This window comes from Pyrus communis, chromosome 8 (assembly GCF_041283825.1).
Source record: "Pyrus communis isolate YQ-2024b chromosome 8, ASM4128382v1, whole genome shotgun sequence".
Taxonomy (NCBI): domain Eukaryota; kingdom Viridiplantae; phylum Streptophyta; class Magnoliopsida; order Rosales; family Rosaceae; genus Pyrus; species Pyrus communis.
The window spans coordinates 4,217,312-4,245,161 of record NC_142572.1 but is presented as its reverse complement, the minus strand read 5'-3'; the positions used below and the strand labels follow the sequence as shown (position 1 = coordinate 4,245,161).

Genomic DNA, 27,850 nt, shown 5'->3' with positions numbered 1-27,850 from the left:
CACGATTTTGTTTATGGGAGCTCACACGAGAACTTTCCAATGGGTCACCCATCTTGGGAGTGCTCTTGCGCGCTACTCACTTAACTTCAGAGTTCCCATGGAACCCGAAGCCAGTGAGTTCCCAAAAGGCCTCATGCTACGTAGGGATGAAAATATACATATAAGGATCACTCCCCTGGGCGATGTGGGATCTTACAGATATCATGTGGGAATTAAATAATCAGGTTTTTAACCAAAATGGTCCATGAGATTGCATAACTCCTCACTTTGGTTATTGAGATTTGAAATCAATAGAAATAATTTTTGAGTTTGTATACTGTCAATCATTTTGGTATTTTTGTAAAAAAATTTGTTAAATAAGAACCGACATGACAACAAATACTTTTAATTTAATAAACAATAGATCAAAATGATTTGACAAAATTGAAAATATTTTTATCATTATTCTTATTAATGGAAAGTACCAAAATAATTGAGGTTCAACAACTCGGAAATTAAAAGCCAATAATCACGGCAATAACGCCGGTCGGTGCCTTTTGACCAAATTGACCTTTCAAGACATCGGGTAGCCAAATCCGCGCGCCGGCTAATGACGAGGCGCACAGAAGAGCGCGATGGACAGAACGCAAGAATATTCGTGGGCATTCCCGTAATTGCACCACCAACGGAGGATATTTCCGTCAACGAGATAATAAACTACCAACCAATCAATGTGTGAACCGTGTGAAACGCCGGCCGCCCATACCAAAAATAGAGAGAGAGAGAGAGAGATAAAAGCCAAAAGCCAAAAGCCAAAAGCCATACGCATTTCCCAACTGCAACTCCCAGGCACACACATCCATGGTGTGACGGAGTGTGAGAGCAACAAAATCCTTGAAAATTCCTCAATCGGCGATTCCAATGGCTTCAATATCCGGCATTTACTCTGCTTCTCCGACGATCAAGCGCCAGCTGAAACCGGCGAGTTCGCTGCGGAAGGACTTCGTATCGGTTTCGGTTGCGTTTCCGGCTCGGGTCAAATCGGTGGATCGGGGCTTTGCTCTATCCGTGGCCAGGGATGTCTCGGCGGAGTTAGCAAATACCGATGGGGCTCCGAGTAAGAAGAAGGAGCTGGTGAAGGACCCGCATGCAATGTGGCGGAGGTACGTTGACTGGCTGTACCAGCACAAGGAGCTCGGGTTGTTTCTGGATGTGAGTCGGGTCGGGTTCACCGACGAGTTCGTTTCCGAAATGGAGCCCCGGTTCCAGGCGGCGTTCAAGGCTATGGAGGAGCTGGAGAAAGGCGCGATTGCTAATCCCGATGAGGGCCGCATGGTCGGCCATTACTGGCTCCGTAATCCTAAGCTTGCCCCCAACTCGTTCCTCAGGTTGCAGATTGAGAACACACTCGAGGTGCTGCTTAAGTTCTCATACGACGTCGTCAGCGGTAAGGTCAGATTTTTGTCTTTCAATGTCCGTTTGTGAATTGGTGTTAAATCTGATTAGTTACTGATAATTTGATAAATAGAGATGTTTGTATGTGTAATTTGATAATTTGAAGAAATGGGGTTTGTTTGAAATTGCAGATTAAGCCGCCATCTTCGCCGGAAGGGCGGTTTACTCAGGTGCTTTCAGTTGGAATTGGAGGTTCAGCACTTGGACCACAGTTCGTTGCTGAGGCATTAGCTCCTGATAACCCTCCTCTTAAGGTACATTTACAAGTGCATTGTACTTTCTACCTACACGCAACCTTTTCCGTGACATTATAGACTTCCCCCATCTTCGCCGGAAGGGCAGTTTACTCAGGTGCTTTCAGTTGGAATTAGAAGAATTGTATGAAATATGGGTGTAGTTCAATGCCAATCACTCTATCCCTCCTATTTTGATTCTTTATCAATGTGCAAATGATTATTTTTTTTGTCTTGTTGGCAGATAAGATTTATTGACAATACCGATCCAGCAGGAATTGATCATCAGATTGCACAGCTTGGTCCTGAGTTGGCTTCTACACTCGTCATTGTGATTTCAAAGGTTTGAATACAAAATATCTTTGCCTTTTATTCTGTTATTATACGTTAATTGTACTACATAAAGTGACTCCCATCAGTCCCTCGAATAGATGTGATGATACGGTTTAAAACACATCTCCTTTATGCTATAACGAACAATTTTACTTCATCCCCACTTTCCTGGCAAAGCCACATGGATCCCCACTTTCCTGGCAAAGCCACATGGACTGCACTTTTTTTTCCAATTAGTTTCTAGCAGCCCCAGATTTCAGAAAAATAAGTCCTTTTGGTACCACAAAGGTGAGAAACTAATTTAAGATGAGACACAATGCATGCATTCAGTGTACATTTCCATCTAGTTTTTGTATTCTAAAATCCTTGTTCTTAATTATGTCGTAATGCAAAGATGCTGATATGAATTCAATATTTTTTTCCTTCAGAGTGGAGGTACTCCTGAAACGAGAAATGGGTTACTGGAAGTACAGAAGGCCTTCCGTGAGGCTGGCCTGAATTTTGCAAAACAGGTTTTGATCTCAGGTTTTTCTTTCTGCTTTATTAATATTCTGCTGCGGAACTTATCGATAAAAGTTCTCTTCGTTATAGAAAAATAGAAATCCGTGGTGTCACTATTGGAGCTAGAGTTGTGTAGTACAATATTAGGTTTATTAGCTGGCTGGATGTGGTTTGGCATTCCTTTACTCGTGTAATTACTCATTCTTGTATCTACAAGTGGATGTTAAGCTCTATTTTATTTTCTATTATCATTTATGGTGTCCAACACTGTGACTGACGAACATGCCACGTGCATGAAGAAATTGCATTCACCATCTTCCTTTTCCATGATTTAAGCCTCGGATCTCTTATTTTGATGAGTGCCTTGTGCCGATTAATCAAAAGGTCTTAGTTGTCTACCCCAACCTTTGATATTTAATTTCAATTAATTTTTACGGCTGGTTTACTTTTCATAATTTACGAGGAGTTTTAGCGCTATTTGGATTTCTCTGTTTGTCTGCATCATATTCCCTATTTTGAATGCGAAATAGAACCTCATTGACTGGACCTTTTGCCTCTTATTTAATCTTGGGCAGTGCTATCTTGATGTAACTTATATTTCCATTGTTGCCTGTACTCTTGATGCAGGTCCTTCTCCTCTTATTGTAATCGCCAACTTGTCATTTATTTGTGTGTGTAGGGTGTTGCTATAACTCAAGAAAATTCATTATTGGACAACACCGCCAGAATCGAAGGATGGTTAGCTAGATTCCCCATGTTTGACTGGGTTGGTGGCAGAACATCTGAAATGTCTGCAGTTGGTCTTCTTCCGGCAGCACTGCAGGTTGTAGACCTTAAATTCAGGTTCTGATATGAGTACCATTCATTTTTAACATGGGTAATCTTATATAACTGATCCTCTTCAGGGAATTGATATTAAAGAAATGCTTGCTGGCGGACACTTGATGGATGAGGCAAACAGAACCACTGTGGTGAGCATCAATTCGCTACCTCTGTTTTTTATGGTTGATTGGATACAGTGCTGCCTTTTTGGTCAGATGGAATTTTCTGAATCACAATGTCAGTGAGGTTGTATACAAGAGTTTACTTTACGTCTGAAGAAAACCATTTTGTCTGTAGTGATGGATAATTCTGTTGTCTTGCAAATCTCTATCATTTAACTTTTCACCACTGGCTCCTCAAATTTGATAGCTCTCTTTGGAGAAGTCACTGACTTACCTGCTCTGTTACTGTTGTATTCTGTTACACTCATTTCTTCTTTTTAGTTTTTGGTCATACAGTTAGTCGTTTTTCCCAACGGTGAGTGATTTTCCAGTCTGACCTCAAGTTTAAACCATGAGATTAAAATTGCATAACTAAATGGGAAGTAATAAGTAATGACTAGTTATGTTGTTTGGCTAGTATGTCCCCTAATCAAAATAGCAGTGGAAAACAAATGACAAATGTATTTCATGCTTTTTTGTTCAGCTTAGGAATAACCCGGCTGCGTTGCTTGCTTTATGCTGGTATTGGGCTTCTGACGGTGTGGGATCAAAGGTACTTTTTATTCTTCTATTCTACTCCCTAAATACTGTCAAATTTTAGTCTGATCTCTTGATGGTGGGTTTTTTTCATTCCAAAGTTTCTAAATGTTCGCTCTTCGCATTTCGTCAGGATATGGTTGTTCTTCCTTACAAGGACAGCCTCTTATTATTTAGTCGGTATTTGCAACAGCTGGTCATGGAATCTATTGGGAAGGAATTTGACCTTGATGGTAATCGGGTATGTGTAGCAATCGGTATACCATTCTTTTGTTCATTTACTTTGATTTTGAGTGGGTAAAAGTTGATCGTCCTGAAAACATTTAGTTCAGTTTTCAATATAGACTTGGATTTTGCGATATTTTTAGATGTTACCCTCTGCATTGTACGTATTTGCACTAATAAATAGAAGTCTAGTTTAGTTTTGACTTCTGTACCATGTTTTCAGCCAGATAAAAACAGACATTCGTACCATATTTTTGCCCTTGTATAAGTTCCCAAGGCGACCATGCTCCAATGCTTCGTCACTTAGACCAGTTGGCATACGTGATGAGTTTAGGGCTAGTGTGGAATAATATGAGATTTAAATGTGTACGTAGCGTCGCAGATAGTGTCGAGCTTTTATTAAGTTCTGCAAGTCCTGATCTTTGAATTTTGATCCCCTTCGTAATGTGTTTAGCTCCATTAGTTGTCACTTAGGGATTTAGCATAGAATGCGTTCTGAACCTTCTTGATTTAATGACCAAGCATAGTAGGTTATTTAAGTCTGTTTGTGCCTAATTAGTAGTATCCATAATAGATGCTTCAACGGTGGTTGTCAGTATTTTGTAATTGATAGTTTCAGAATGAGCTCACCTTTTGCTTTCACAGGTGAATCAAGGACTTACTGTCTACGGAAATAAAGGGAGCACGGATCAGCATGCGTAAGTTTTCAGTTTTCATTACTAATTTGATCCATAATTTGGTGTAACCTACTTGTGAGCCTGATGCACCTGTTTCGACAGCTACATTCAACAACTGAGAGATGGTGTGCACAATTTCTTTGTGACATTCATTGAAGTACTACGTGATAGGCCCCCTGGTCATGATTGGGAGCTTGAACCCGGCGTCACATGTGGTGACTACCTGTTTGGAATGCTACAGGTTAGATCCATTATAAGAGCCAATAATAAGTGACTACCTGTTGGGTGTCACTTCATGTTTTGTTGTTTTCCTAGCTGATACTGGTTTTTTATGTTTTTATATCCTCCGCATACCTGCATCTATGTAAAGATTCTAAACTGAGGTTTTACAGGGAACAAGGTCGGCTCTTTATTCAAACGACCGGGAGTCAATTACAGTTACAGTGGAAGAAGTGACACCGAGATCTGTCGGCGCTCTCATTGCACTATATGAAAGAGCAGTCGGGATATATGCTTCACTTGTCAACATTAATGCCTACCATCAACCTGGTAAATAATATGTTTTGACCATCCTTGGGTCTGAAAGTGAATGAATGAGAATGAAAGATTTTTTTTGTTTTATTTTGTTTTAGTGCATTATGCATTTTCCCTGGGTATTAAAACCGAGAACGTTCATTTATTATTGATACATAATTTTTCTTCTTTTCATCTGCCTTTGTTAAATCCCCTGCATTTAATTGCTGTCTCAGGTGTTGAAGCTGGGAAAAAAGCTGCGGGAGAAGTATTAGCCCTTCAGAAGCGGGTTTTAGCAGTACTCAATGAGGCCAGGTATGCTGTCAAATTATTAGCAATCAGGCTCATTTTTGCATAGGTTCTGAAATGAAGAGACTTTTGCAATTCTATGTTTATCGTCCTGGCGTATGATTTTATATTTTTACAAAATTAAAGGGAAAAGGAAAATTTCTTACAACAGATCATTTCCCAAAAGAAACAAAAATTTCTGCAAGTGTGGCAAGAGGATCATTATTCAGAAAGACGAGCACATAGAATCCGGATTTTGTATTTTTAACGGAATAAAAAGGAAAAGGGCAATTTGCTATGGAACACATTTGGTGTCACATCCCGGTGTTGAAATGCCGAATTTTGAATTTGAAGGCCTCTCAAATGTGGAAAGAAATATGTGGAAGGTCTTATCTGTTATACTATTACGAATATGACAACCTTGTCATTGTTTGGAAAAGAAACAAAATCCGAATGAAGGACCACTTCTACCATATGTCACATAAACCTAAAATGCAACCGGGGTTGTCGTTGTTTGTTTCTGATTCTCACTGTCACTATCTTTCCGTTTCAGCTGCAAGGATCCTGTTGAACCGTTGACGCTTGAAGAAGTAGCTGACCGGTGCCATGCTACTGAAGATGTATTACCAGTTTCCCCCTTGATAGTTATCTCTCGTTAACAAAAACTAATTTCAAGTAGTTCATTTCTTTTGCTAACGTTCTTACCCAACTCCAGATTGAAATGATCTACAAGATCATTGCTCACATGGCTGCCAACGACAGAGCAATCATCGCTGAAGGCAACTGCGGTTCACCACGAAGCATCAAAGTTTTCCTCGGAGAGTGCAACGTGGATGCCTTGTACGGTTAATTTCATCCTTCCTTTATTATGCATGTATTTGAATTTACGCATCTGGAAAGTTTCATCTTCTTCCCTCTGTATCTTGTCCTTAGATTTGGAATTGCGAATCTGGTCGAGTTAACCCAGAAATAAAAATCCACTTACGAGACTTTTTCGTTATGAGCGTTTGTAACGATGTAATTAGGGATGATAAATAAGCTGGTTTATGAGAATATTATACATGAAAGCATCCTCCTTTGTCAACATTTTCTGCACACTATCGACATTGTCAGCCTAATTTGATATGTTTTATTCTAATTTGGATTTAATTATAGTTAAATAATTGCATACATTCCGATAACCCAAAAGAGCATATGAAAGTTTTGTCGATGGAATGACCGATTTTTCAAATTTCAAATGATTTTGTCCTGGACTGCAAATTGACAAACCAAATGGTCCAGGAAGCAAAAGAAAAGACAAGTAATTGATGATTGTCTTGGGGTGGATTCAATTCAAATATCCAATTTGTCCATATCAGTCATGGTCCGTCTCCAACGGTTGCCTGCTATTTTCCAACAAAAAAACAACAGCACTAGAATTTGAACTATCTGTGGAGTCTGAGTGAAACTGTGGATTTTTAGTACTGTTTTCAAAAAGGTGCTAAGCCACTTAGTACTAAGGTTTAGTAGTATTTTTATTTATGGGTGAATGAGAGATTCCTTTATCAATCTAATGGTTATTTGGAAAAGTAAAATGATTTTCGCACTTTATTTTTCATGTTTTGTTTTTGCTATTAAATTGAAATCGACGTATATGGAAATAAGAGGAAGAATCCAATTTATCTAGAAGGAGAAGGAAAGTGTGAAAGTTACAATTCTATAACAAAAAAAATTAAGCAACACATTACTTGCACTCTATAAACATGTAGGGATTAGGAATTTAGGACGGAAAATGCCTTACTAATAGTCATTTTGTGTGTTTTGCTTGTGTGGTATGGCCTAAGATAATTGTTAGTTAATCTAATCCAAACTTTAATGGTTGGTGTATTGGAAAGCAAGGAAAAGTTTAGAAATCCAATTAGAGTTGAAACTCTCACAGATCATTTATTGGAGTCGTGGCTCTGCTTTTGTGTATTGTTTGACCCGGACACTAACAGTATGTTGCTGCCTCATGTGGTACTAGAACTGCATGAAGAAAGAGATAAGTCTATCATCAATATATCTTATATATATAATAATAATAATAAAAATACATACATAAAAAAGTAAGGTACGATTTTGTTCATGTATATTGTATTGTATTTTCGTATCCGTATTTGTGTTTCACTCGTATAAAGATAGTGCAAAGTGCATGATGCGGTAGCGAGTTTAAGGGTTACGCAGAACATCTAGATGTACACAGTTCGCGTGCGTCCAATGTTTGGTTGGCGGTGTGAGCCGCATGTGGCCGGTGGCTCACACCCCTTGCACCAGTAACAAATAGCCTGAGGGCTAAGGCATAAGCCACATCGAATCTGTTAATTAATTATCACACTCAAAAGTAAATTGAAAAAGACAAGGAAACATAGTAATTTAAACTCATTAAACAAATGGGTTGGTCCATTCCGATTCCAATCTCAAGTGGTAGTACAAAGTGAACATTATTTATTTTTCAAATTAAAGTGTGCCCAAACCCATACCCAAAACAAACTAAATCAAGTAGATTATCTGCTTGTTTGAGTGTGATTTTAAATTATTGAAACTTTTAGAAAACAGGTTTTTCTGTTTCAAAAACATTTAAAGTGCTTCATACAAGAAGCACCAATTAATGCGTTTCTTGCAAGAAGCATTTTAAATGTTTTTCTAGGATTTACTTACATTTTTACAAAGAATTGGTTTGAGAATTATTTTACCAAAAACGCTTTCAACCATTCTAAAACAACTTCCAAATGAGCATATATTAACACTACAAATTACATGGTTTTTACAATATAAGGGATATCTATATGAAACGTATTTAAATAACAAGAAGAAAGTTTCGAGCATGATTACAAAAATGATAGAACACTATTGTAGTTAATTTATATTTTGTCAATAGTTAAGTGGGGTTTTGAAGGAGAAGAGGGTGAGAAAGTCTAGAATCGGGTGTGAGGAGGCCCACAAGAATTCTTAACTTACTCTCCTCACCCAGTTATACTTAACTTGACTAAACTTACATTAACTATTGTTATAATTTCTGTTTAGCCGCAAAATCCCAATGCATGTATAAACAAAAAAGTATATTAAAATAAATACCCTAAAAAGTATATTGTCATACATATCAACGAACCCTAAACCTCAATCCAAGAAAGTTAACAAAATAATTTCTCATGAATGTCGAAAATAAATACTCGAAGTTGTTTGAATCCACCGAATCTAACATATTCTTATACCCATTTAGTTATGCTGCAATGAGCTGCTTGAATATAAACTTTACATTCGTACCATATAGGCTTGCATGCCCTCCTATCCTATCATCACAAGATGAAATTTGTTGATTAACGGACTGAAGTCCGATTATGATTTTATGATGAGAGTTGAAGGAAGAAGAGCATCCACCTGCAATTCTTACTGATGTGCTATTACAATTGCACGATTGTGCTTTGTGACGATTTATTAGTTTTTTACTATTTTGTGCTTTTCGATGATAATAGTTAACTATAAGTTTGTCAGTGCTGGAAACTTTTTTCTTTCGACTAGGTTGAAATCTCCGACAAAATTTTTATCGAAACCTATTATGCATGCTATCCTCATCCTGATTTGTACATTTTCTTTTTTATCGATGAATATCGTACCTACTTTCAAAAATTTCACCATGACATATAACAGTATAAATAATTGTTGGAGTGAGAGAATATAAAACGTCAAAATATGATAAGAGTAAATATGGCAAATTAATGAGCAATATGGCATTTATAACAATAAATGTTGTAGCAAGAAAACATTATAGGAATTAATATAGGGTGCTTTTATTAACACCCCGTAATTTTATGAATACACCTAAATTTCAAAATTATTCTTTAAAATTCCAATATTAGCCCTTTCATTGTTTAAGACCACCTTTTTATAATAGTTAAGAAATTAAAACCTTCTAACATCCTATCTCAAATGCACACCCTTCTACCACCTTCCTCGTCGGTGTCGGCCAATAATAGCCACCCCTTTCCTGCCGTTATCTCTCTCTCTAGATTCTCAATTCCACTAATATTTTGCAGGACATAAAATACCATCAAATTGAATTTTATAATGTCGATATTAGCCTAATTAGGGATACCAACTTGATGGCCGTGAAAATTTTGAAAAATGCTACTTGCAGAGAAGCAATCCTTATGTGTCGACTAGGAATTGACTTTCTATGAGACTATTGGCTAGTTTAATAGTAAGTCGACATATGTTTTGGTATACTTGAGATCATTTTGTTAATGGAGGTGCCATGGTGGGGGGCTGTCGATAAGGAGTAGGTTTTAGGATGATGAAGGTGGTGCTGGTTTTGTTTGTTTGTTTTTTATCTAATTTAAATTAGGGTCGAAAAGGAAATTCAGACCAATAAATAAATAAATAAAATGGGGTGTATTTATAACATTGTGGGGTCCCAATAAAAAAGGCCATTAATATATGGATGCAAATTTAACTATCGTTTGATTTTAATTTTCATTTTGGTGTGCTACCTTGTATTTTTTTTAGTCGAGAAATAATGTTAGTAAGTTAAATGTTATATTAGTCACCGAAGAAATTCGAACTCAAGCCATCATGTAAAGACACAATACATTTTCACTACTGTGGTAAAGAGCTACCTGTTGTGCTACCTTTTCAAAATGTACATGTGAACGGTGGAGGAGAAATCAAATTATACATATGATTCTCATTGAATAACTTATTTATGGATTTTAGGGTTTAGTTGAAAATATGTTACACTATGATTGGATGAAATTTTTTTTAAGATTACTAAAATTTTAAAATGACAAAAATTGAAATAACAAGATTTTATTTTCTAGAATTTGTGAATTGTTTGACTAACCTAAAAGAGCAAATGAAATTGAATACGGAGTTTGTTATTTTTAAACACTCAACCATAAAAATTGGGAAATGATACCTATTTACATGAAATTTAAACCTGGGAATTGGAGGTCCCAAATTCTATTTATACAGGAAATTCTAAATTTTCTATGTTTATGAATCCAAACAAGAGAATTGGTGCATGTCAATTTATAAATTCTGATTTTTACTCAAATTCTAAGTTTATTTCTCATCCAAACATAGCGTTAGAGTTTGTTTGAATGTGCTTTTAAAATGATTGAAAACATTTTTGGTGAAAATATTTTTAGAAACAATTCTTAGTAAAAATGTTAATAAATCTTGAAAAAACATTTAAAGTGCTTTTTAAAAGAAGTACATAACTGATGCTTATTGTAGAAATCACTCCAAATGATTTTGGAACTCAAAAATATTTTCACTAAAAATTATTTTAAAAGCACATCCAAACGAGTCATTAAACTGTTTACATATTGCATATTGACCAAAAATGAACAGTCACATAATATTATTGACAATATTAAAGTTTGATTTCTTGCCTGAAAAGGTGTTTTCAGTGAGATTAAATCTTTCCCACCCAAAATTGTGTGGATATGGCTCCAATTATTAACTAACACGTGTTTTTTAAAACTTTCTTTAATTTTTTTTGTTAGAATTTAATATGTGCCAGTTAATAATTAGAATTATAAAAACGCCGGAACGATTTTGATTTTAATTGTAGAAGATATGATCTCATTTTCCGTTGCCAAATAAGTTACAAAGGAAGAAAAGTACGGCATGTGGGACCCCACTACAGCACCAATCCATGTATGTGGAAAATCTTGTTTAAGCGCGAAATCAGACCAAATAGTGTGTCCCCACCCACTACAACGTTCGGAATTTAGGAAATTATTATAATTCTTCTCACTTGAGACAAATAATTCAAAAATGCTAAAAACAAAAACTTCGAGCTCTGCTTTGCGAGGTTGATGAGAGATTTTTAAGTGTAATTAAAACACGAAAACATACGTTATTTATTATAAATTTAGAAATTTTTTTTATCTATTTAAATAATAACATATAATTTATCACTTGACATATTAAAAAATTTCTCTACGTTAACTATAGCACGACGGATACAGCCTCTTTATTTTCGGAACATAATTTATCAAATAATCTAGTCGGAACTTTTAATTCACTCAATTTATCTCCACACCCTTCTACGTCGCCGTTTGGGCTTTCAAATCCAAAATATTCCTACGGAGTCAACAACCACGTACAAGATTTGCTGGGAATTTTGAAAATCTATAGCAATGATAACATTGAAAAGTAAAGCAGAAAAAAAATCCAAAAATTAATTAAGAGAAGAAAGTAGAAAGAAATAAGTCAGAATATAGTTCAGAGTGTGTGAGTGACGGATTTCCACACCCAGAAGAAACAGAGAGATCATTAAACAAGCACGTCTTCCGCAAATAGCTTTTTGCAGAAGCACTTTTTCTCTTCCAAAATCTCGCTGATTTTACTTCTTCTCTGAAATCCCTCTCTCTCTATCTGGCTTTCTGCATTGCCATATATGTAAGTTGTCTGCGGCAAGATTCTGGTGAAAAAAAAGAGTTTTTTTTTTTTGAATTTTTGATTGTGGGTTTTGATTTTTTGATTTTTATACTTTTTGTGCAGGTAAAGGAAGACGAAGAACCCAGAAGAAATATGTTCACTGAAGGACTTGATAGGAGCGCCCTTCGTTGGGTTAGAGAGGTTTGTGAAGAAAAATCATTACCCTCTTTCCTTTTTTGAATTTACTAAAATATAAATAAATAAGGAAAGGTTTAATTTTTGCTGTTGGTTGAGTGAATACTGCTTCTTATTCTGGTGTTTTTAGGAATTTAGGGTCTGGGTTTGTGTTAATTTTGCATGTGTGCTTCAAAGTTCAAAACTTTGTTCTGAATTCTGAAATTTGGATTTATGGGTTTTGTTTCTTAATCAGAAGGAGGAAGTTCCATTTTCGGGTTCTAATTTGAGGAGTAGAATTGATCCGATTACGCGCATTCGCAGTGGTAGTGGCGGCAGGGGGTTTGGACTCCCCCCTCCGTCTAAATTTAGAAGCGGGCACTTGCCCTCCAATGCCATACCGGTTCAGACAATTCCAGTTGATGGGGATGAGAGTGGGTCTGCTTCTGACAATGATAGAACCACTGATTCGGAAGATGGAATATATGGAGGCAGGTACTCGCTGGATTCATCGCCGCAAGATGAGAGGGTTCCTAGTGCTGCTGCTTGTAGGTATGGGAAGCCGTCGCAAGGGCAGCCCAATTATGGCAGTGATTATACTTACTCAGACGTCAGTTCCTCGATGGACACTGTTGTGGGGAGACATAAACCTGTGGCAGAGAGGTTGGTGAAGGGAGCAAGGAAGTATCCAGTTGCGCAGAATGGTTATTCTGAGGATGAGTCATCTGATTCGGCTGCGAGCTCAGAGTTTTCTACTTCACAAGCAGGAGGAAGCATCAAGGGTGGGTTGTCACATAATAAAGCTTATGCTTCTGAGGGATATGCCTCAAGCGTGCCTTCACGTAGGAACTTGGAAAGTACTGCTGAAAAGGTTTGTGAATTTATATCCTTAAGAGTAGCTGGCTTGTTGTTTGATATCCAATAATCCAAGACAGCATGCTTTCACACTCCTACTTGAGACTTCTACAGTTATGCTGGCTAAATCAATGTTAGCTAATAACTATTGGATACCATTTCCTTTTATTTATCGGTAAAGCTAAAATTGATAAGATACAAAAGTTTTATACATGTATGAAGGGAATTTCTATCTGACAGGCCAGCATTGCAGCATAATAACATCTGCGGTATCTAAACAATGGTGTACTACTGTACTAATACTCTTTCTGAACCTATCCATTTTGCAGAATTTGGATTCCAGAAACCTGCAGAGTAAAATGTTTTCCGATGACGAGGTTCCCAGTGCACCACCCTTTTGTGGTGTAACTCAGGAAATTAAACAGGATGATGCAAAAAGTCCAACTAGAGTGCATAGGACACCGCATGCTACCTCTTCATCTGAATTCAGAACAACCACTGGTAAAATGCAGGACGGCGTTACTGGAAATGGGAATCTTGAACAGTTCGCAAGGTATGCATGTTACTACAGTCCTCTTTGGGAAAAATGGCATGCGTCTGTGCTTATGTTGGAAAGAGACATGAAACTTTTGGTTTCACAAACTTAAGTACTTGAAGCATGCATGCTGCTATAACTTTTATGTTTCTCAGTCACAGTCATACATTTTGTCACATATGTATGAATTTAGTTTCGGTAAATGGACCAACTTATTGTCAATCTCTGTTAACAGAACTACAACTAGTTCTGAAGCTGCCATGCCATCTTGTCCAGCTCGCCTCCCAACATTTTATGCAAGGTATCTCTAACCAATGCCGTAATTGTACTTGGTTTTTAAGTTTAACCTTTGTTTCTGCCATCTAAAATTTATAGGCTTTATGTGCTGTAAACCAATATCAGTGCTCTAGGGCCATGGCATGGTTTCATTGCATATGAAGCATGTGTGCGTTTGTGCCTTCATGCTTGGGCAATGGAATGCATGGAAGCTCCCATGTTCTTGGAAAATGAATGTGCTCTTCTACGAGATGCATTTAGGTGAGTCCATGCTTTTTATCACCTTATTCTTCTATTGTACTCTTAATTTATACGGATTTTCGATACATTCTTATTGAACCCTGTATAATTACATATCTGTTGCCATTTTCGTGTTTGAATCCTTGCATGAATTCCTTGTCTAATCAATGTTATGCAATGTAACAAATTAAGATAACTGTGTTTTTTTGTGCAACTTTATGGTTTGACGACTATGCCAGAAGTGAGTTAGGTTATGATGGGTTTTGAGATTAAAGTTTGAACCTTATGGGACTTCATTGATGTTGACAATTTCTTTTATCAGAAGAATTAGTAGAATATTTAGTGTTGAAAGCTTAAAATAGTACAGTGCATGATGTGAAAAACTACAATTTTATCTTTTCCAGTATCACTACTAATCTTGTTCAAACCTTATTGTCAAACTGTAGTTTACGACAAGTGCTTTTACAATCAGAGGAAGAACTGTTGGCAAAGCAGACTTCAGAGCTTGCAAGTGAGAAAGCTGCTCCAAAACCAAAGAAAATTGTTGGCAAGATGAAAGTGCAAGGTAGCATCTAACTCCTGTTTTTAAATTCTTACTAGTCAGGCGCTTGGTTATGAGGTTGTCCTGAATTCTTTTCATTGTGCAGTGCGTAGAATTAAAATGGGCCTGGACCCACCTACTGGCTGCAGTATTTCTGCTCTAAGGCCACCAGTAATCAAACTGGAAACAATTCGTTATCATCTCTCCAGCTTCCAGTCTACACTTGCTTCTGGATGGCAAGCCCTTAGAAATATTCGAGCTGCACCTCGTGTACCGTCAAATGGTTCTTTTTCACGTCAAAGCTTGGCGTATGTGCATGCTGGTACTCGGTATATAAAACAGGTGTCTGGACTTCTGAAAACTGGTGTAACAAGTCTACGTGACAGTTCGTCCTCATATGAAGTTGTGCATGGTATGAGCATGGAAAATTCATTGCTCTCTCTCTCTCTCTCTCTCTCTCTCTCTCTTTCTCTGCATGTTATTTTGAAATTCCCCTGCACCATCTCTTTCACTATTCTCAATATCCCACTTTACCGGAACAGATCTATTGTCTCCAAGAGTATAATTGATAGTGTGCAACCTTTCATACAACTTAGATGAAGGAAACTGATAGATATAGATATAGAAATATGCAAATAATTTCCACGCGCTAATAGATATAGAAAATGTGCTTATGCTATCATTAAATCCTAGATTTATTTAGTTAGTATTTGCTTTTCAACTGTGACTAGCATATTCTTGTATCAGAAATTTATGGCCACTAATTAGGCTGCCTCATTTTGTTTTTGCATGATACAATTTTCGGATAATCTACTACTGTGTTTGTACTTTGTAGTGTATATAACATAATTCTCTTCAAGTGTCTTTCATTAGTTACTGGAATGTTAATCATCACTTTTAAATGGAATCAGAAACGTACTCTTGTTTGTTAAGACTGAAAAGTTCAACTGAAGAAGATGCGGTCAAGATGCAACCTGGATCCAGTGAAACTCATGTCTTGTATGTTCTCTTGTTCTTGTTTTTTCTAAACTAAATCTGCTTGAGAAAGTTGAGAAAGGTACTGACATGTCTTACAGCTTTCCAGATAGTTTGGGAGATGATCTAATAGTAGAAGTCCTTGATTCGAAGGGAAAGCATTTCGGTAGAGTCATTGTTCAAGTGGCAACTATTGTTGATGACCCAGTAATGCCTTCTTAATCTTTATGGTAGCTTTAGGGTAAATTAATATTATAATGGTTCCAGCGGAAAGGCTCATCTTATTGTTGATTGCAGGCTGACAAGCAACGCTGGTTCTCTGTCTATAGTGAACCAGAACACGAACTTGTGGGAAAGATGCAGCTATCTACATATTATTCAACAAGTTCAGATGACAACCCCAAGGTGTATATTTGTTACTTTGATATCCTTTAATATATATTTTTGAGAAGAAAGCCTTAAATATATTTTAGCCTTGTTTATTAAGAGTTTCTCCATTTTTTGTTTCATTAATGAATTAGATTTTTGGAATCTAATTCAATTGTAATCCTTCAGAAAGAAGAAAAAAAAAAAAAAAATCTTATTTTAATTATCATACAAGGTTGCAAGCACACTTTTATCTTGACGTTTCAAGACGTAGATGTAAAAATGATCTTCTCATTACTTTTTCGTTATCAGGGGTTAGGATCTGTAGGTATAGAGTATATATGTAGGCATGACAGACAGGAAGCATCTCTTTGTTTTTTGTTTTAACTGGTGGGTAACAGTATTTAGCTCAAGGTTGTACAAATTAATGTATACCCTCATTAAATATTGTGCTGCTCTTCTAAAGATGGAGGAGTGATGAGAGTTGAATCTTTCCTTCAGCGATTTCTCATATTATTCTTCAATAATGTATATTACCCACCACGTCCTAGTCCTGGGCCATAAAGGGATAGGGGAAAAAAACAAGAAAAGGGAAGAAAGCATATAGTTTTGTTTATAATTATTTTGACTTTTAATATTGTAAAAAAAAAAAGATCATTAATCCATTAGCTGATTGTAAAAACATGGATACTTCCATTATATACAATGTATTGCAAAATGGCTTTTGTGATTGTTTTTGCATTTGTGGTTCAGTGTGGCTCTGTTGCAGAAACAGTTGCATATGACCTTGTTTTAGAAGCTGCTATGAAGGTTCAGCATTTTCAACAAAGGAATCTAGTGTTGCATGGTCCATGGAAATGGCTTTTAACTGAGTTTGCAACATATTACGGTGTCTCCGATGTATACATTAAGCTGAGGTAATGGAATGTTGTTGGATTGATTGCTTGATTCTGTTAAAATGATTTGACCATGTGAATCATTGTTATAAACCGCTTCGTCTTGTTCACTGATTTCATATCCGAGTCATGCTCTCGATAGGTATCTCTCTTATGTTATGGATGTAGCTACACCAACAGCTGATTGCCTCAACTTGGTGTACGATTTGCTAAGGCCTGTTTTGATGAAAGGCGACAACAAGAGCATGTTGAGTCACCAAGAGGTACTTGTGAAGCATGTATCATTGTTTTTTCTTTTGATGTTAACTTTTATGTTTTGATTAACTTATATTGTTTTGGAATGGGTTTTTATTATTGCATTCTACTTGTCATTTCTCTTCTAACAATACTTTCTATTATCACAGAACCGAATCTTAGGAGAAACTAAAGATCAAATTCAACAAACTCTTGCCTTACTTTTTGAGAATTACAAGTCCTTGGATGAGTCATCGCTTTCAGGAATTATGGAGGTCTTTCAACCTGCAACTGGGCGTGCTGCACCTGCATTGGAGCCTGCTGTCAAACTTTACACGCTTCTTCATGATATCTTGTCTCCCGAGGCGCAAACTGCTTTATGCCACCATTTCCAGGTTTGAGAAACTTCCAGTTCATTTAACAATGATTTGCATAGGTGGTATAACTATTCTTTTCTCTAAGGATTATGTGACTGGCCAGGTTGCTGCAAGAAAGAGATCACGGAGGCACTTAGCTGAGACTGATGAATATATTACCAGCAACAGTGATGGAATTTTGATTGATACTTTAAGTATGGCGACTGCTTACCAGAAAATGAAATCTCTGTGCCTTAACATTAGGAATGAAATCTGCACTGATATTGAGATCCATAATCAGCATATACTCCCCAGGTATACACCTTAAACCATCAAGTGACACTCTCAAAGCTGATTTCAATATTTTGAAAAATATTTTTCCATTTGATGCACTATCTTCTTTTGTATGCTTCTTTAGATTTTTAAACAGTTGGTTTGTTTTATTGTTAGGAAAATTATGATAAAATGCTATTATTTGCGGTTACAGTATTGTAAGCCTATGGCAAGTGATATTTTGACATAGGATGTTGAATCTTGTGTTGAGATTTGATGTCTTATGTATGTATAATCCTGTTCCTGTCAAATTATCTTTAATGAATATAATTATTCCGCGTGCATATATACTCTGAGATGAAGTGCTAACTGCTATACTGAATGGCTCGAAATAGACGAACACTTCCCCTATCTCTGGTCAATGGATCTTGTTATGGAATGTGAGGGGATACCCCTTGAAAATTAAGGCCCTAGGTGAAAAGAAAACTAGAAATTGGCCTTTTTGATAATTATATCTAATATTAAGTGTCAACTAAGTCTCTATATTATTAAGATTTTTAATTAATCATTTTCCTCGCATTCTGAGATGCAATAACCACTGATTTCAGTCTTTGTTATCATTTTATTAACATTTAACTATATTCGTGCATAATTAATTTAGTTTGTTTAATATTTCTTGTGAGATGGTTGATCATGTTAAGAGATTAATTTGTCTTTCTTTGTGTTTGTGAAAATATAGAAAAGCTGTTTCTTTTATTTGAACCACTGCAGTCACGAAAGACTAAGATAATCTCCCCATATGTAGTTATCCATTCTTTCAGGTCATACTTTATGTTTCCACACTGCTTATCTGCATAGTTTTCTCTTGGTAGTTTGTCTGGCTGTTTGATGTTGTACAGATAAAATTCTGACGCTTTATCATTCATTGCACAGTTTCGTAGACCTCCCACATCTGTCATCATCAATATACAGCACAGAGCTCTGCACTAGATTGCGTGCTTTCCTCATTGCTTGCCCCCCAACGAGTCCTTCATCCCCCATAGGAGACCTTGTTATAGCCACAGCAGATTTCCAAAGAGACCTTTCCAGTTGGAACATCGGGTAATGTTACTACCATTACTACTATGACTACTGTTAACACTTGATTATATTTCTTGGTTTGCATCGTTCTAACTCATTTTCTTTGTTATCTCAGTCATATTAAAGGTGGAGTTGATGCAAAAGAATTGTTCCACCTCTATATTATGCTATGGATTCAAAATAAGCGCGGGTCGTTGCTCGAAGCATGCAAATTAGACAAGGTACTTATGAGTCCATATCATATTTTGTGGTTTATCAACGAATTTTATACTGGAATTTTTGGAGGGCAATGTTAAAGGATGCTTCTAAAGATATCCTCATTTATGTAAATTGGTGACGCTTTAACATTCCAGTTCAGTAAGGTGTCCAAAAATTATACATTTGCAGGTAAAGTGGTCAGGAGTTAGGACACAGCATTCCACGACTCCTTTTGTGGATGAAATGTATGATCGTCTGAGAGGAACTTTGAGTGACTATGAGATCATCATTTCCAGATGGCCTGAATATGCGTGCGTTCTAGAGAATGTAAGTCGGATTCCTTGTGTCTCAAAGTCTTTTGTCAACTTTCTGTTTCTTGTCACCATCGTTCATTATGAACATATCCCAAGAATTTATGTTGGGTTTAGACATATGTAACCCATCCATGAATGTACGATCCACATTATGAACGGCTCATTTCCATGCAATTAATGCAGATATGTTCATACTGCAAACAGTGCACACACCTTAACTTTTAGTGATTTGTGAACCTTCTCCATTCATTTGCTGATTTAATCTAATCTTTTTTGCTACATGATGATTAAAGAATAAAATACAGAGCTACTCATTCCTAGGAAATTGTACTTGTGTATTATCATATTGGAAATAGAAATAAATATACATATACTAAGCTTGTTTGATAATTTCAACTCTTTTCAATACATAGGCTATTGCTGATATTGAGAAGGCGATCATAGAATCCCTAGACAAGCAGTATGCCGATGTCCTGTCACCATTAAAGGAAAATTTAGCCCCAAAGAAATTTGGCCTCAAGTATGTTCAGAAACTGGCCAAAAGGTCTGTGAGCGCCTATACGGTCCCTGAAGAGGTTAGTTGACTTTTCCAAAGTTTTGGGGTATCTCGAAGTATTGTAAATTTCATTTTTTTTTTATATATTTTTTATAAAGAGTTTGATATTTGCATTTCAGTTGGGAATTCTGTTGAATTCCTTAAAAAGAATGCTTGATGTCCTTCGTCCCCAAGTCGAAGTTCAGTTCAAATCATGGGGTTCCTGCATTCCGGGTGGTGGGAACACAGTTCCTGGAGAGCGTCTCAGTGAAGTCACTGTAATGTTGAGAGCCAAGTTAAAAAATTACCTACAGGCAGTTGTTGAAAAACTCGCGGAGAATGTGAGTATTATTGTGGTTTTCACCTTTCTGTTTGAATTAGTTGTGTTAAAAGAAAAAGAAAATTGCTCGGGAGATGATCCAAGTATAGATAAGATGAATAAAAAGGTTAACGTGTTAATTGCCAATCTGTTACATTGTACAAAATGCCTTTTAAAAGCACATGTCCATCGAAGAAAAAAGCGTGTCTTAATGCATGTTCTATGTATGCTATATCTGAGACTGGATTCTGGTGCATAAAGATCTGAATTACTGGTATATTTGTGCAACGATCTGAATTACTTGGCCAATAAAAAGAATTACTCGGCTTCTGCACATGTTTGCAGTAAGCAAGCACTGTCTTCTTCCATTCTGTATACTGTATGGACGCTTAAATTATGTAGTGACTTTTGTAAGTGTAACTGATTTTTGTCTTTTATTCCAGTCAAAGTTGCAGAGTGCTACAAAACTGAAGAAGATTCTCCAAGATTCGAAAGAAACCGTGGTAGAATCTGATGTGAGAAGTAGAATGCAGCTTCTGAAAGACCAGCTGACAACCACAGTTAATCACCTGCATACTGTGTTCGGGACTCAAGTCTTCATTGCAATTTGTCGAGGTTATTGGGACCGAATGGGACAGGTAAATTCATCCATCTAACATTTCAAGAATCTGGTGCTCTGTGCTGATGCTTTTGCTTATCTAATGTGGCTCTTTTCCTGTCGCAGGATGTTCTGAGTTTCTTAGAGAACCGAAAAGAAAACAAATCATGGTACAAGGGTTCGCGTATTGCTGTCTCTGTAAGTAGTGATTGAACTCCGAACCTCCCCACTTTTTCTTTCTTCTGTGTATGGCAGTTTCCCTTATAACGTTCGCTCATTCCCAATTGCAGATTCTGGATGATACATTTGCATCACAGATGCAGCAGTTGTTGGGAAATGCATTGCAGGAGAAAGACCTGGAGCCTCCTAGATCAATCATGGAAGTCCGGTCGATGCTTTGCAAGGATGCGGCTAATAACAAGGACAATACCTATTACTTTTAGGTATTGTATCAAACACGTCGAATCTGAACAAGTTGGGGAGACAGATTGCGTTTTCGTATTGATGTCCATAAGCCGCGCGCTGCATATTTTTGTAGAGGGAGCAAGCAACTCGGCTGCTTTAGAGATAGCAAATGACAATTTTGTCATTCGTCTTCCGGCCGTCTACTCTTGACGGAGTATTAGTCGTTAATTCCTCGGTCAAAAGTAACAAGCAACCCTGTAACTGTTGTTCATCGGTTAGCTTGAAAGCATCGGCATGAAAAATGCACGGTGTCCCAGTGCGGATATGGCATTTTTTTGTACGCTGAATACAAGATTCAGAATCAAATTTGAACATTAGCGGTGAAAGCGATTACTACATGACTTGAACAAAGCCGTACCATCACAGTGAATTCAACCTTTCATGACAACTCTGACATACAAATTCCATTGAACTTTTGAACGTCAAGATACATAAACCGCAAAATCCAAGCCGCACTTACCTTACCTCGTATCTCACCTTGTCAAATAGGCTCAAGGAGCAAATATAACAACAGGATTCAGACACTAGACATTACTGTAACTAACTCCTTCACCACGTACAACCTCACCAATGCGGTAAGCTTTATTTGCTCCATTTGCATCCTCAAGTATTCTGTGAGCTGCCTCTCGACTCACAACAAGAACCATCCCAACACCCATGTTAAACGTTCGCATCATCTCGGCCTCTTCTATTCTTCCAGCCTAGTGATAGAAATAAGAAAAAAAATCATAATACAATAGAGTTCATAGTTTCAAGATGCCAGCTCAATGAGATATATCTAATGAAAGTTTGAAAACCAAAGTTGGGCTGCTAGATGTCGTATATTTATACCTCTTGGATCCATTTGAAAACAGCCGGGACTTCCCAAGAACCATTATAGATGACAGCGCCGAGGCCTTTAGGAAACACTCGAGGTATGTTGTCTGTGAAACCACCCCCTGTTATGTGGGCTATCCCCTTTACACCTCCCTTGCTGATTATGTCAAGGACCTGTTATTTGTCCATCGAGAAAAAGAGGAGAGCATTTTCAGCAACTAGCAAAACAAGCACAGATGCAAAATAATTGGAAGCAGGTTTTAGTGTTCACCTGCTTAACGTAAATCACAGTTGGGGCCATCAAAGCTTCACCTAATGTAATATCTTCTCCAGGTAGCCGATCCTTCAGAGAAAGACCGCTGTGAGCCAGAACCCTGTAAAGATATACCAGATAAAATTCTTCAGGTTAATTGTGTCTATTACATTTAGCACATGAAAACCAGTAAGAACAAATTTTTATTTGACTGCACCAACCTTCTTACGAGAGAAAAACCATTAGAATGAACCCCACTGGAGGGTAGGCCAACGAGAACATCTCCAGCCACAATGTTTTTCCCATCAATCACTGCATCTTTTTCCACAACTCCAACAGCAAAACCACTGAGGTCATACTCACCATCTGCGTAAAATCCTGGCATCTCTGCAGTCTGAAAACATATGCAATTCATTGATGCCCTACCTTATCCAAAATATGTAAAACATGCGTGCAAAAATAAGAACAAACACCATACACAGACAAATTAACCGCAATTATATATGCTCGGTACATGCAATTCAGCGAGCCCCTACCTTATCAAAGTATTAACATGTGTGTGGGACAAAAATGCTATATATCCAAATAAACAGCAAAAAAATATGCTTGATATACATATTAACATACGAACTGATTATTAATCATACGTACCTCTCCACCTAAAAGAACACAGTCAGATTGCTGGCAACCATCGACAATACCTTTTACAACCTAGAAAAGGTAAAACAAACACAAAACTTGAGTAAGCTTCAATTAGTGATATGTATTTACACAACCCAAGCAACTCAGACATTGTGAGCTCTACCTTTTCAGCAAGATCAACATCGAGGCGGCTTGTAGCATAGTAATCAAGGAAAAATAACGGCTTAGCACCAGAAGTAACAATATCATTGACACTCATAGCAACCTGCGAATCGAGATTGATTAGCACAGAAGTAACTAGTCGATGACAATTGTGTACCACATGACAATTCACTTGAAAACAAAATCAGCATTACCAGATCAATACCAATGGTATCGTGAATTCCAGTATCGAAAGCAAGCTTAAGCTTCGTCCCGACGCCATCCGTGCCGGCAACCAGGTATTTATCATCTGCAATCACCACAAAAGTTCATCATCCCAAAGTAATCCAAAATTCAAACAAACAGAGCACATATCACCCCAAGTAATAAAAAACTCGAACAGCTAGAATAATAATATTCGTACCGAAAGGGAAAAGACCCCCAAAACCTCCAATCCCGGGAGCCATTTTTTTAATTCGCCGAACAAGTTCCGCGCCGGCGTCAATATCAACACCGGCGCCCTTATACGTCAGAGAGTCATACCCGCTGTCACTTCCTCCGGACTCGTTTTTGGAGGCTGAAAGCACGTGGGTTTTCCGGGAAGTTCCGGGGGAGGAAGACATGGACAGGGAGGAGAAGGCGGCGGAGTGAGACCCAGGTAGGAGTGTGCATAGTTGAGTTTGGGTGGAGTCGGGGTTGGAGAAAGGGGGTCTGGGCGAAGTCGGTAAGCAGCGAGAGAGCTGAGTGTTTGGTTTCATCAAGGAGGAGACCATGGTAACTGAGTGACTAGCTGGGTTTATGCCGAAAGCGACGGAGCTCACAAAGAGAGAGTGGCGGGAATAAAACGCGAGCTGAGGCAATGGCTAGGGTTGTTGTTTCGTAAATTTACATCTCAACCAAAAAAAAAAAGAATAAAAAAAAAAATAAAATTTAACGAAACACTCCCGTTACTATTATTTTTAACGAAAATAACATATTTGTTGTAGGCATAATTTATTGAACAATTATGGAGGCCATATAGAGAGAGAAGGTGTGGCATAGAGAGAAGCAGAGAGATGTGTAATTGTGAGGTGTGTTTTATTCCACCTCATTGTGCATTTATTTATAGTAGTAGGGAAGGTTAATTCCTTACCCCTTTAGGATTACAACTCTTAATAGGTAATCAACTCCTAATAGGAATATAAGAGATATTCTAAGATATACTAGGATTTACACAATCACATTCTTAATCTAAAAGGATTGTAACACTCTCTATTGAGTGTGTAAATACGCAAGTTAGTGATGAAGCAAGTACAGTTGATGAAGTCGTCGGCACAATGAGAAAATGTGAGTCTCAGATCAACAGAAGAATGTATAAAAAGTAAAACTTACAAAACTTTGCTATGGTAAAACCCAAGGTGGGAGAAAAACCCATAGGCTAAGGAGAAAGGTGAGAAGTTCCATTAAATCAAAATTATAAGTCTTTTGGAAGCAAGTAGAAGAGCTCACAAGGGTATGATCAGCCCATGATGGGTGCCTCGTTAAAACCTAGTTAGGTAACAAAAACCCAATGGGAAAAATGCTCTTAATTGTAGGGAAAAAGAGTACATTAGAATCAAGTGAGTATACTTCTGGATACTTCCAAATGAGAACTACAAGCATTACATATGATAGTTAGGCATACCAATTCCTCGGACAAGTTTCTGGAATGTTGACTTCGGTAGTGACGTTGTGTAGAGGTTGGCAAGGTTGTCTGGGATCAGCTTGCATGACTTCAATTTCCTGATATTTTGCTTATGTAGACGCAATATGTCTTGGCGTTGACTTCGTTAATGTATCATGTCTTGGTTGGGTAGATACATATGACATAATCTTCATGGATCGTCTTTGAGACTCAACGATGGATGAAAAATAGCAAGTACTTCGAAATGCTCAACAAGAACTCCTAACCATGTCTCACTTGTGGCGTAGTGAAGTGAGGTGAGTCTTGGAACGATTCGAAGGTTTTGCCACTAATGGTCATATCATGGACCTTCAAGATATTGCGATATCCCTAACAGTAAAGACATAACCATTCGGGGATTTTGCCTTGTGTGGGTTTGATAAGTAACCAACATTAGCATAACAACAAGGAAAGCATCATCCGAGGATCAGGTGGGTTGGATCCGCTCGAGATGCGTTGGGATTTGCCCTCGTAGTACCTTCAGGGTATGTCTTTAATAGCAACTCAGTGGTTGCGTGTAGACGCGGTGCTGCATCTTTACCAACAGATCAACAACAAAAGAGATGTCCTGTCTAAATACAATGAGCTAAGTACAACGAAGAGAAAAGTTGAACTTAGATATGGAATTTTGGATTCCATAACCTCTCAAGGGTTTCATTTGCATATAACGTATGGATAATCAAAGGTATACTCAAAGGTGACACCTTCGGGGTGTAGTTCGACTGGTAGACCAAAATATTGTTAGAATAACGCTTCAACTTCAGGTCAAGGTATAAACGAGTTTTCCTAAGATCATTAATCTCAAATTCCATCTTCAGGTGCGAGACAGTTTTCTCAATCTCTTCCGGAGTCTTAGTGAGATTCATGTCAACGACATAAATTGTAACTTTAGCAATTCGGAATAAGACTTCATAGTTTAACACGCAAGGAAATAATTTATATCCTTGAATGATCAAATAATCACTTAGACGGGTATACCGCATTTGTCGGATTGTAAGTGAACGCCTCAAACAAGTTAAGAGGGTGTTCCATGGTTTTGGAACTATTTGAACCAGTTCATATAATTCTTCAGGAACTTACATATAAATCTCTGTATCTATATGCTCATGGAGAAACACTAACCATTTTTCATAATGCTGCTATCAATCATATGACGTTTTGAGAGAAACCTTGCGCCGTAAGGCGTGCATCATATCGCACTATTTTATTCATCTCATAACTCTTCTTTTCCATCTTGTAACACAATAGGATTACCTTGGGTAGTGTAGGAACGACAGGTCCGAACATACTTTGGTAAGAAATTTGACCTGGATTGTAATTTCGGTTGTCCAATCAGTTTTACGTTGTCACTTAATCAATAGAACACGGTTCGATATTGTCACTTTTCATTTATGTTAGTAGCTATCATATAAGTGAAAATATCATCGATGGTAATCTCATTTCAATTCCATTTAGCTCATCCAAACTAGTATACTGGACTAAGAACTTCAAGTCTCGGGAGTAATCCGGATTAATCTCATGAGATGGAAATGATTTGAGACAACGATTAAGTATGGATTCATTGTTATGTCGGGTCTTACTCTTCTAGGGAAGTGAATCCTATGAGCCGAGTGATCTGTCATGCTCCAGGCCAAGACAAATTGATCGGCTATCCGTCGGTGTACCGGACTGTCTAACATGGGCGTCCAAACCGTCCAACAGGGGCGGCACACCCTCCAGGGATGTTAACTCGACGTCCGTTAAGTACGTCTATCCTTACAGGCATGTTTGCAGTTGGTAGATGATCTCATCACTTTAGCTAGATCAGAGGAATGCGTCTAGAGCAACATTCTGAAAAGTAGAATTCATTGCACTTGCTTATCACATTTGTGTGGTATGGGGATCGAGATGAGACATAGTGGGCAATGTCCACACAACTTCGCGCCGTTTTACAGGAACGTTGACATTCTTATCTCCCCTTAACAGCGAGAAGATTGTCTCATTAAAGTGACAACCCGCAAATGACCAATAAAAAAATTGCATGCAAGGGCTCTAAGAGAGCTAGTGTGAAGGAGAATCATGATCAATAATAGATACACATCCTTCTTTGAGGACCCATGGTGGTACGTTGCAGTGGCGCAACTTAGCACATGGAATGCACACCCAAATGCGTAAATACGAAAATCATCAGGTTCGTACCCAGTAACCAACTGTAACGTCATATAGGTTGGGTGGCAATGGGCCTCAAAAAGGACCAACTAACTGTGTACAAGAATTGCATAGCCCTAGGTAGAAACTGAAAACTTGGTATGTTTACCAAAATTCGGGCAATCATTTAAATTTTGCTTTATGATCACTAGGCGAGACTATTTGGGGTGAATCATGGTGAAAAAACCTCTTGACCTTTCCCGCATCCCTTCCTAATGCTATTTTGAAATGGTCACTTGCATTATAAATTCTAATATATATGATAATAATATCCTAATGGTGATAAGTCCCCCCCTAATTATTATGAGAACTATAACGACACTAGTACAAAAAACACTTTGCGCGACGCAGGTCCTTTGTCGCGCAAAGTCAAAAAATGTCGCCCAAAATTTTGCCCAACGAACCTTCGTCGCACGCAAACCGTCGTGGCAAAGCAGTGACATAAGGCTTTACACGACACATGGAACCCTTTCGTCGTGCAAATCCACTTTGCATGACTCAGCTTACATCACGTAAAGTGGCTTTGAAGCATGTAACCCTATCATCGCACAAGATCTTTGCGCGACATAGACTGTTGTTGCGCAAAGTGTCTTTGCGCGACGCATGTTTCTAAGTCGCGCAAAGATACTTTGCGCGATGCAGTATACGTCACGCAAAGTGGCTTTACGCGACTTAGAAACATGTTTTGCGTGAAGTAGCCTATGTCGCGCAAAGTGGATCTTTTGTTTTGGTAAAAAATATTATTTTCTTAAT

General features: G+C 37.7%; 3 protein-coding genes across 3 annotated transcripts; 2 read left to right on the top strand and 1 right to left on the bottom strand.

Moving 5' to 3' along the window:
- The first annotated feature begins 705 nt into the window (after nt 1-705).
- On the top strand, nt 706-6,810 carry LOC137717472 (glucose-6-phosphate isomerase 1, chloroplastic). Its single transcript, XM_068456857.2, has 14 exons — nt 706-1,431; nt 1,566-1,688; nt 1,912-2,010; nt 2,429-2,512; nt 3,181-3,324; nt 3,407-3,472; nt 3,969-4,037; nt 4,155-4,262; nt 4,892-4,944; nt 5,026-5,164; nt 5,316-5,472; nt 5,673-5,751; nt 6,278-6,344; nt 6,440-6,810. Exons 1-14 carry the CDS (start codon nt 901-903, stop codon nt 6,572-6,574), a joined length of 1,854 nt encoding a protein of 617 aa, XP_068312958.2. The 5' UTR covers nt 706-900; the 3' UTR covers nt 6,575-6,810.
- A 4,911-nt stretch (nt 6,811-11,721) lies between these two features.
- On the top strand, nt 11,722-21,707 carry LOC137717652 (uncharacterized). The gene is made up of 23 exons (XM_088699297.1): nt 11,722-12,147; nt 12,250-12,327; nt 12,557-13,171; nt 13,485-13,708; nt 13,926-13,991; nt 14,093-14,227; nt 14,653-14,771; nt 14,854-15,159; nt 15,659-15,746; nt 15,824-15,929; nt 16,020-16,127; nt 16,842-17,005; nt 17,127-17,247; nt 17,389-17,613; nt 17,699-17,889; nt 18,781-18,948; nt 19,043-19,148; nt 19,315-19,452; nt 19,853-20,014; nt 20,115-20,315; nt 20,737-20,931; nt 21,018-21,089; nt 21,182-21,707. The coding sequence occupies exons 2-23, from the start codon at nt 12,280-12,282 to the stop codon at nt 21,332-21,334; spliced, it is 3,711 nt and encodes a 1,236-aa protein (XP_088555423.1). The 5' UTR covers nt 11,722-12,147; nt 12,250-12,279; the 3' UTR covers nt 21,335-21,707.
- Nucleotides 21,708-21,733: 26 nt separating this feature from the next.
- LOC137717653 (phosphoribosylformylglycinamidine cyclo-ligase, chloroplastic/mitochondrial) lies at nt 21,734-24,074 on the bottom strand. Its single transcript, XM_068457077.2, has 8 exons — nt 23,633-24,074; nt 23,424-23,518; nt 23,231-23,332; nt 23,077-23,136; nt 22,647-22,819; nt 22,444-22,546; nt 22,188-22,346; nt 21,734-22,057 (listed from the first exon to the last, which is right to left on the bottom strand). Exons 1-8 carry the CDS (start codon nt 23,979-23,981, stop codon nt 21,881-21,883), a joined length of 1,218 nt encoding a protein of 405 aa, XP_068313178.2. The 5' UTR covers nt 23,982-24,074; the 3' UTR covers nt 21,734-21,880.
- Nucleotides 24,075-27,850: the final 3,776 nt, after the last annotated feature.